The sequence below is a fragment of the Austrofundulus limnaeus genome, unplaced genomic scaffold (genome assembly GCF_001266775.1).
Source record: "Austrofundulus limnaeus strain Quisiro unplaced genomic scaffold, Austrofundulus_limnaeus-1.0 Scaffold109, whole genome shotgun sequence".
NCBI classification, from domain to species: domain Eukaryota; kingdom Metazoa; phylum Chordata; class Actinopteri; order Cyprinodontiformes; family Rivulidae; genus Austrofundulus; species Austrofundulus limnaeus.
In genome coordinates this window covers 1,618,280-1,628,262 of record NW_013952511.1, presented here as the reverse complement: position 1 = coordinate 1,628,262, position 9,983 = coordinate 1,618,280, and the positions used below count along the sequence as shown (strand labels likewise).

At 40.4% G+C, this 9,983-nt stretch overlaps 1 protein-coding gene across 1 annotated transcript in view; it reads right to left on the bottom strand.

The window, feature by feature from the left end:
- Nucleotides 1–1,555: 1,555 nt before the first annotated feature.
- fzd4 (frizzled class receptor 4) overlaps nt 1,556–9,983 on the bottom strand; it is a 10,994-nt gene continuing 2,566 nt past the window's right edge. Inside the window, exons 2-6 of the mRNA XM_014014067.1 lie at nt 7,370–7,507; nt 6,835–7,221; nt 6,606–6,751; nt 5,816–6,063; nt 1,556–5,056 (exon numbers count right to left, since the gene is read on the bottom strand). Coding sequence (XP_013869521.1) covers nt 4,638–5,056; nt 5,816–6,063; nt 6,606–6,751; nt 6,835–7,221; nt 7,370–7,507 — 1,338 coding nt within the window. The 3' untranslated portion in view covers nt 1,556–4,637. The remainder of the gene's footprint in view (nt 5,057–5,815; nt 6,064–6,605; nt 6,752–6,834; nt 7,222–7,369; nt 7,508–9,983) is intronic.

The following is a 9,983-nucleotide window of genomic DNA, read 5'->3' as shown; positions in this document are numbered from 1 at the left end:
CCAGTCTTTATTGTGGATCAGGTTTTTAAGGTGAGTCTGTTTTCGTCTCAAACACTGTAAAAAATAGAAAGTAATTAATTAATCGTTCAGTTTTTTCCAGTGTATTAAAAGTTTATATTTGTGTTTTTCTGACAGGGAGGAGCTGCACACACAGCCTGCAGCAGAACCGGTCCAGGATCTGGTCCCGGTCTGAGGTTTTTGTTTGTTTCAGAGAGGGGAGGGAGGGGGAGGGCCTGAGGTGGCTCAGCTCTGATATCTGCATTGATTTTAAAGAACTCCACCAAGTGGCTCAGAGCAGAGATAACAGTGTGTGTGTGTGTGTGTGTGTGTGTGTGTGTGTGTGTGTGTGTGTGTGTGTGTGTGTGAGTGGAGCCACATCTGGAAACAATAGCCCAGTAGATGCTGTCACTTTCTCTTTGCTTCAAGAGTTTTAAGCATGCGCTTAAACAAACACTCAATTCACTCAGTAAATTACAGGAAGGCAATCAGAGCTGCACACATATTTGGACCCTCGGTCTCATCTTGTTTCTGACACACACACACTGATAAATTGCAGCTTCAAATATATAGGTAAGTAAAGTAAATGCCGTATGTGTTTGATGCTTGAGTGGGTTTGCTATGCTTGTGTTTTATGCATTTTGTATTGAGCTGCTATAGTTTGCATAGCCGAATCCCCATAATTGCACTCTAGATTTATATCAACTTTGGAGCTTATCATTTCTTAATGTCATCAAATGTAGCTTTAAAAAATAATATTTGCATTTTACCTTCATATGCTTATTAGAAAGCAAACTGTCCTGAAATATTTTATGAAAAAACTGAAACTTAACATTGTCACTGCAGACAAGAGGTGGCAGCATTGTCCAACTCAGGAAGTAAAGAACTCATGATGGGCAGCAGAGCATTAGTCCTGAAACTTTGTCAATTATTCTCTATTTTTAACTCAGTCAGTGTGGCTTTTAGGAAGCACAGAGAAGTCAACACAACCGAGGCACAACCTCTTCAGCTCAAACCTTTTCTTTCTCTTATTGTCTTTTTGCAATGAATACGTTTTCATGTATTTCAAATGTCTTCCCTTTTTAAAAATTAAACATTAAATGAGATAAAATATAAAATATACTTTTCCTATTGTTTTCTGATGTTTTGTTGAATTCATTTGTGGTAAACTGATTATACAAAATAAACTCTAGCAGCTCGAATTCTGTTGCAAACACACATAGATGTGGATATTTCTATCCTTTTAAAGACAAAGCCCTAAACCTAACACACAAAATAATGTTCCACTGTATTAAGATAGAATTTTTTGTTTCCTATAAGGGCTACAGGTTCTGGCAAAGTAGGTAATTCTATGAGAGAATGTCCTCGCACATACACACTTGTGTGCACCTCTTTACTGTAGAGACAAATACAAACAGCTAATATTTCAATAAACTGGAATCCAAAAATGTTTTTATTCATCATCTTCTGATACAAAAGTTCATTTTTTTCTCTTTAAATAAACAAGTTTTTAAAATTTGTCACATTTTTACAAGGATAAATTAGCACTTTCTTTGTATTACAATGTCAAAAAACAAAACAAAACAAAAAACAACAAAAAAAAAAAAAACACAAAAGGAGTGCTCTACATGAGGGAGCAGTCCAAACCTTGGCCACGATCCGTGTGGGCCAACAAACCTTAGTGGTGATTCTGATCCGAGCCCCTAAAAGAATTTACAAACCTGCACGACTAGTGGTTACGTTTTTTGCACACTCTGAGCTGCGTTTCAAGGCTCTTTCTGCGATTGTTTGAAAATGTCACCGTTTAGCTGTGTGGTCAGAAGAAAGGGCCAAGCCAAAACATTGGGACAGTCTAAGACGGGAACTACATTAGCTCAGAGGGGAGGTGGTCAGAGGTTAATTTAATTCGCTTTAAGTGAATGTAATGTTTGTTTGACTTTGGGAATTTAATAAGTGATCCACAGTGTGCTGGTCTGAGAAACATGAGCTCAGTTTCAACCAGGACCTTCCTGTCTGAACGCACCTTGAAGGGGCGAGGAACGCAGCTCAGAAATGATTTTTCTTTTCCCCTAATTCCTTTCTAAACATTCACCAAAAACATATCGAACAAGTTGTGTGAGGCACTATACGGTTACAGATAGCACACATGCTGACAAAGACCAAAACTTATTCAAACTGCATCAGATTTCAGTTACCCAAAATGAGATTATTCTACTAAATAATAGTTGGTTTAAATGGACACCCGGCACATAAACATACAAAAGTCTCATTAAAATGCAAGAGCATTGTTACATCGATTGTCAGGCAAATACATAGGAGCACTTTCAGAGAGGATGAGTCCAGAACACAAACTCACTGGATTTAAAGCTTATAACTATATCATCAGAAAGGCTTGCTTGTCAAACGAAACAACAGACCACAAATCTTGTTTCTATCATACATGAAATGTATAAAAATGTATTCCAGGAAGGTCTTAATTGTCTGGGGGAAAAGTCTTGGTGTATTTGAAAAGTTTTAAAAAAGCACAAGCTTCAGACAGATGTGTAAGTTAATGATGTCACTTTTACAGTAACATAAATAAATCAATGTCAATTTCACAGGAAATGTCTCTTTTCATTAAATCCTGACTGTGATTGATGCAGCCATAGATTACAAGGGTGGTTATATTGATTCATGTGTTTATATTTGTTACAACATGCCCTTACAACGGTGTTAAGACACTTCAACACCTAAAGGAATAGTTCAGATCTTTGGCAGTGGAGTTCTGTGTAAAGGTTATTATGGACAAATAAATGTGTCGTTGATAGTATTTTGTACTTCACTTTGAAAAAATAAGAGTTTACATCCAAGTTTATGCCTTATCATTTTCAAAGCAGCTTATTCAAGCACTATTTTTTAACTTTTACATGACTATCAGTTTTGTGTTACACTGGCATTTACAAACAATCCTGCTGTTATTAGCAAGAGCTAACAGCAGACGCTAACTTTAGCAGTTCTTGCGCCCTCTGGAAAACCTCCAGCAGAAAAGTTACTTCTGCCTGTGATATAGATAGTGCTAGAAAGTAAAAAAAAAGCACCTGTATCAACAGCTATGAATCTTCTGGACTGAAAGACAGTTTTAAGCTAACATCTTGTTAGCTTATCAAAACTAAACTCTATTTCTACAAACTGAGGTCATTCAAAGAGCTATCTCCAACAAGCAACAGGTTAATTATTCGTAACCTTTCCACAAAACCCAACTTCAAAAGACGTAAACTATCCCTTCAAGTCCTGCACCAGATGGTACTGCGGCTAAAATGCTCAAATCTTCACATTCTTACCACATAAACACACTTTGAGAAGCACAGCTGCTCATTTAAAACCAAAAGCGGCTTCTCTGAACGCACATAAAGTGGACAAAAACCCCCAAAACAAAACAGAGTTAGACCTAAACTCGTGCACAACACAGTATGTGCATGTATAAAAAGCTATAACTCTGTGACAGCCCTTCAGAGTTGCATAATGTGTATTCTGGCAACAGATTGTCCCATAACTTCTCATTCTGTAACCTGCGCTTGGATCCAGGGTTTGCAAAGAAAAAAAAAAAGGGCTGGGGTAATAATTAAATTTCCTGGGTTTTATGGTAACCCAAGAGCACATTCAGCACCGGGTTCCCAGGAAGACTGCATACATCACTGCAAGTTCTGGGTTTGAAGTGAAACACAAAGGCCGATAATTTCCAGATGCGATGATGCTTTTAACAAAAAGAGGCAACAAAAAGTTATATTTACCTTGAATACAAAATGTCATTGTCTTGCCTTTTTTATTTATTTGCAGCATTTTTATTGACTCACCATCCCTGTTAACAGCTCTGTGCACATTTATCAGACTTCACATATTATACAATTATAGTGCAGCATTACAGCTTAGAGCTGGTTTCCACAAAATTCAAAGCAACTGTACTTTTGTACTAACATCAAGTACAACTTAAAGAAATGTAGATTGTTTAAATGGAAGCAAATTGAGATTAAAGGCGATATGTTATATTTTATCACAGTTTTATTTTATTTATTTATTTTTTATTTTTTTTTGTAATGGTAATTTTGACTGCAGAAATAGTTGTTGGGGTGCGTTTGGGGAAACTTCAGCCTACGTTTGAATAAACTCTGCTCCAGTGTAAAATCTCAAACTTTAAAAGAAGTCACCACGACATTCAAATTCACTGTGTTCAGCAGGTTCCGTCTCTTCTGCTGAGGACTTGGGGAAAGAGACAGAGAGGTGTGGATTTACAGCTTATTGGTGTATCCTACAGATGACTCTGTTCAACTTTTTCCATACGCCGTTCCTCCCTTATTTTTCTTTTCCCACCTCTCTGGACAACTGAGATCTAATGGAGGTAGAGAGGCTTCTGTTGCTACAACTGCATGACTCAGTTTTCCTATTTTGTCCTTCATAACTTCTGTTAGTGGCACAGAGTCAGGGGTTTCATGTGATGGCATTATATCCAGGGGGCTTCTTCAATAAAGTCCTGCTATCACATTGCTAACCGCCCTCTTTTCTCTTGAATCTCTTCATCCTTCATTTTGCAGAGCCGGTCCCTGTACGAGAAGAATGCAGGACTTTGGTTCATTCCTGTCCACCCTTCCCCTGACTTTTCCGTCTCACACAACCGTCTCATTGCCTTTTCCTGGTTTGATCCAGCCCTCGCCCGGCGCCCTCTTCCCGCCTCGACTCGCCTGGCTGTCCTTCAGCAGCCGGGCGGAGCAGCGCTGCCAGGTGTGGAGGGTTTTTGCCGACCAGATCCACATCCCCGACGTGATGCCCACGAGCAGCGACATGAAGATTCGGAGCATCTCCGACGCCACGTACGAGTCCTGCGTGCTGGCCCTGAACTCCCCCCAATGGGAGAGCTGGTAGAGGTAGCAGCCGATGACGGTGGATGCCGGAACTGTGTAAAGAACAGAAAATACTCCGATCTTGACCATCAAACGCTCCAGCTTGTCTGTTTTGGCTCCGTCTTTCTGCAGATTGGAGCGTATCTTGAAAAGAGCCACGAGGCCCGCGCAGATGAACAAGGTTCCTGTGATGCAGGGAGAATAAAACGTGTTAACGTGAGAAAACCAGATGCACAAAAAACACAAAAGGTTCTGTATTATTAACAAAATAAGCCGTTTTTTAAAGGAGACACATCATACTTTTAAATCCTTCTTTCACACATCTTAATCATTCAGTTGGGATCTATGTAAAGTTGAACTGCAACACTTTGGTCTGGATTCCTTCTTATTGTTACTCCAGAAGCCCCGCTTTTACCCCTTTTCTGAGGTGTATCTTGGATCAACTCATTTTGACACTGTCTCTTTAAACCCAAATGAGGTGCTTCACACACCACCCCCTCCAGCTTCCAGACGGGCCAATTCTAGTTTCATAGAGAGGTTTATCGAGTGGGTATATTGACAAAATTGTAGTTGGTGAGTCCAGACCTTATTTAGAAGTTCCGTTGTAAATACTTAACTGAAAATAGAGAAAACTGAACAGGTTGAAAAACATGTCCCAAACAGAATCTAAAGATTTCTACGCAGCACCGGGAGAGACTGACTAAAAATTTTCTGCACTCCTAAAAACTCCAAGGTTAAAACTGCAATACAATTTTTAAGACTTGTTCCTTTGCCACTAATCTGCCTTTGTTTTAGCACTGTTCAGACTGGCTGCTAGCGTCTCAATAAAGTTAGAAACAAACTCAGTTTAGAAGAGGTAAGATATAAAACTCCACTTCAAAAAATCTGAACTAATACTCAGAATATTTCATATTACTTTTTGTTTTGTTTTGTTTCAGTTTTACCTATAAGAAGGTATGTGGCCAGTGGCGCCACCACAAAACCTGTGAGCGCCTCCTGCTGCTGGTTACCCACGTAGCAGAGCCCCGTCAGGTCATCTGCGTCCACCAGTCTCATTATGAGGATGACAATAGTTTTGACAGCCGGGATGGCCCAGGCTGCTATGTGGAAGTAGGAGCTGTGCATTTCAATGGCCTCATGGCCCCACTTCAGTCCAGCAGCCAGAAACCAGGTGAGGGTCAGGATCACCCACCTGCAGGACATGGGTGGAGGACAGAGTGAGACAAACAAACATGCTTCTGCATGCACAGTAGATAAAAAACAAATTTCACACAAATATAGCTTAAAAGAAGCTGGTGTCAATGTCACTTCTGGACCCATTTGTTGATTTAGTAACTTTCCATAACCAGTCTGAAGGCAGTCTCCAGTTGTAATAAAGTTATCAAGAATTGAGACAGTCACAAGTCATGTATGTGAAGATAGTGATGATCCTTAGAATGCAGTCCTTGGTCCTGTTGCTCTTCCAAAAGGAGAAAAACAACAGGAAAACAAGGGTTGAGTGAATAGGAAGAAAAAGAGCTGTGACAGCAGAGTGTTTCCACTGCTACTTTAGTCCGGCACACGTTCGAAAAGCATGGCCAACTAGTCCAGAGGTTATGAGACAGGATAGGTTGATTCAAAAGAAAACAGGATGCTGGTCTCGTGTTCCAGTTGTTCCACCACAAGCCCTTCACAACAGCTGATGACACTGGGACGAACTGGGACAAAGAGACGGAGGAGTGGGTTTGAACTAACCAAAGAGAGGAGGCCATGCCAAAGAAGTACAGGAGGAGGAAGACTATAGCACAGCCGGTGTTCTTTAACCCTTCTTGGACCAGGATCGGCACCGCAGCCGTTTCTAAGTCACAGGAAACACGTTCTCTTCCAAGAGTCAGTCGTACCTTTAAAAAAAGGGGGGGTGTTGATTATTTGATCTGCTTGTTTTATCGTGAATAAATGTAACTAGATCTGCTTGTTTTCTCACCAGGTAAGCAACACTGTACAGATTACAGCACATGGAGAGGAAGATAATAGGCCTCTCAGGGTAGGAGAATCGTTGGGAGTCCAACAGAAAGGTCAGCACCGTCAGCGTGGTTGAGACGAAGCACAGCACGGCCCACACCGCCATCCACGCGTTCGTGAAGACCTTGGCCCCCCGTCGGTAGAGTCCACTGTCGTAGCCACACTGAAGAGTGCAGCTCTCCGTCTGTTTGAGCCAGGTGTACTGATCAGGTGCGGATCCCAAGGCTTGGCACTCCTCCTGCAGGGGAGGATGGCGGACTGGCTGGTAGGGAGGGTCCTCATCCCCCGGACCTTCCATACACATGTGGTTGTGGTCGTTTTGGGGCGGGAAATGGCTGCAGTTGAGCACCTGGAAAGGAAACGCCAAAGGAAAGAAGTGCTTTTGTTTTAATGGAAGTAAATAAAATCAACAGTTCAGGGTATTCCTGATGATTGTGGTCCACTCAAAGTTCTGCCATGAGACTTTAGCTCATAAAGACTGTGTGCACATGACTCACCTCAGGCCATATGAAGCCAAACTCATGGAGAACTGGGAGGCACTTTTTCTTCACAGACAGACACATGCTTCCACATGGCCCGATGGGGATGGGAACCTTGTCTGTGCACATGGGCACATAAACCGAGCAGAGGAAGAACTGCAGGCAAACAGAGACAGCACTGCATGATTACCGTTTGCTCTCTGTACATGAAAACTGTAGCTGCAAACATGTTTAGGAATAAATCTGAGAGCGAAAAGTATGGTCACAAAAGCTTTAAAATGAGCCTGAGCAGATGCTTCTGCGTTGTTTTTATTGAGATGTACAGGAGAATACTTTACAGGGGAACAAACGTACAGGAATAATGCAGAGTCACTAGTCATAAACATGCAAAAACACAACTAAGGTCTCCCATTTGAGTCAAACTGTAGAGAGGGAGGAAGGTTGCTCCAACTGGTTCCATTTGACTACATACACACATCATTCTGCTGTTTTTTTTGCCTTAAGCTTTAATACATTACATCACTATTTACACTGGTGGCCCACCAGTGTAAATAGTCTCCATTTTCATTTCTAGGTGGAAACCTTTCAACCAGCTCCAAACTGGTCTATAGTTACATAAACAAATTTGCATTTTAAGCATTTTGCATTTTAAGAAATAAAAACTACTTTGGCACAATCCTACCTAAAAATGGACCAATCACAGTTTTGTTGACCAATTTTGATTGCTGATTTTTATGACGCTCTGACTTGCCAATTCTGATTTCATCCAGTTTCTCTCTAACAACTGCAACAAAAGCATGCAAAATGCCAAAATTTCCGGCCCAATAGAAATCTGACCGTTTCTCCATTACAGGAGGTCACAAAAATAAATTTTTTTTGAATTTTCTTTACAAAAGCACCAAGCTACAAAACATTCCCTTATTAAATATTTACAGATATTGGATGAACAGAGGTTTTTGTACCAATAAATGGGAAACAATGTAATCCATGCACATGACTCATAGGTTAAAACTCTTCAGTTACTCATAAACTAAGTTAGGCAGCAGCATAAACCAGAATATAGCCTCATAACCTTCTCTAATCTGTTTGCTTCCCTCAAAACATACAATTTTATCACACCACAAGATAATATTTTTCTCTTCAGAAGTAATCGAAGCATTGCCCAACATATATACATAATTAAAAAAAGCTTTCAGATTAATTGTAAAATTGCCCAGTTCTTAGTTATTAATGGGTGCACCCCATTCCTGAAGGTGGTATGGCAATGTCATTGGACTGCAATAAATTATGAAAAGCATTTGAGAGGAAATTTCAATAATGTCTTAAAATGTTCACAAGATTTTTCATATTATTATTATTTTTTTTTTTTCTCACGCAAATTGCAGGGACTCGTGTTACTGGAATTTTGAACATGTGTGAACTCACTGACGCATTGGCGGACTCCTAGAACCATATTTTTACTTAATTTCCTTGGCTGTACAGCCCTAGAACCGTATTTTTATGGTCATGTATATAAAGTTCTGGGAATGTATCTCTGAATTTTGCAAAAAACAAATCTTTAGTGACACTCCGAGTGAAATTTGGCATATCTTCTCACAATTTTTTGGTTCCAACAGTCGCAGCCTGGTGAGATGCTACCTGAACCAAACTCTTGGTTTTCCTGTTGTGTAGAAATAATTTCAAACTAGATCTTCCAGTTGTGCTTATGAAGATACTGATCCAGTATATTTGACTGCTGAGGTGGTAGTGATGTGTAGAAAAAAAACTTCTCTGTTGTTACAGAAGGTAGCGATTTCATGAAGCGATTTCATGCATCTACTGTGAAATCTGCTGGAAGCCAGAAAGTTAAACAGTGCCAGGCTCATGAAATGAAAAATTCATAGAAGCAGAAAATATGTCTCACTTTGCTACTCTGAGCTGAAGGAAACAAACAAACGCTCCAGGCCTGTGGACCGGTGTTGATGGATGGGAGGGTTGCAGCTGTCTTTTTACATCTGGAATGCCAAAATATGCATTAAGTCTTGATAAGAAGTAAATGTTAAGAGCTGCACTGACAGACAAACCCCAGCTCTTGAACAAACAAAACCCAGAATGACACAAGAATCCAGGAAGCGTTTTGAGGGGGGAAATGATGTTAGAGAACTCTTACAGTCTGGGAGACTTTAAAGTAAACACAGGAGAACGTATGATTACATACTCACCTCCTGCTTTGTTAAGACACTGTTACTGCAGAGAGGAACTATGTCATGTCCAAATCGGACTCACATTTGCTTAACCCCTGATTTGTTATGCTGCCTCTCCGATCAGTATCTGGGTCAGCTTTATCTTTGCCAACTGAGATACCAGACTGACCCAGAGACCAGTTTCTCCCCTACTAATAATAAACCCTCTTCATACAAAAAACAAAAACAAGAAAAACCCCTCATAATTTACTTATCCTGAGTCAATTGTCTGACTTGAAATCAGAGGCGGTTACAAACGAACAGAACACAAATCCTCGGGCTGCTTTTGTGTTTCCACAAATTCATTCACAAAACAAGAGGCAGGTATAAAATTACACCCGCAACACAGTTTCCAAAGCTTCTCACGGTGAGTAGTGCATGCCTAACCACTGACGATAACCCATTCTGGG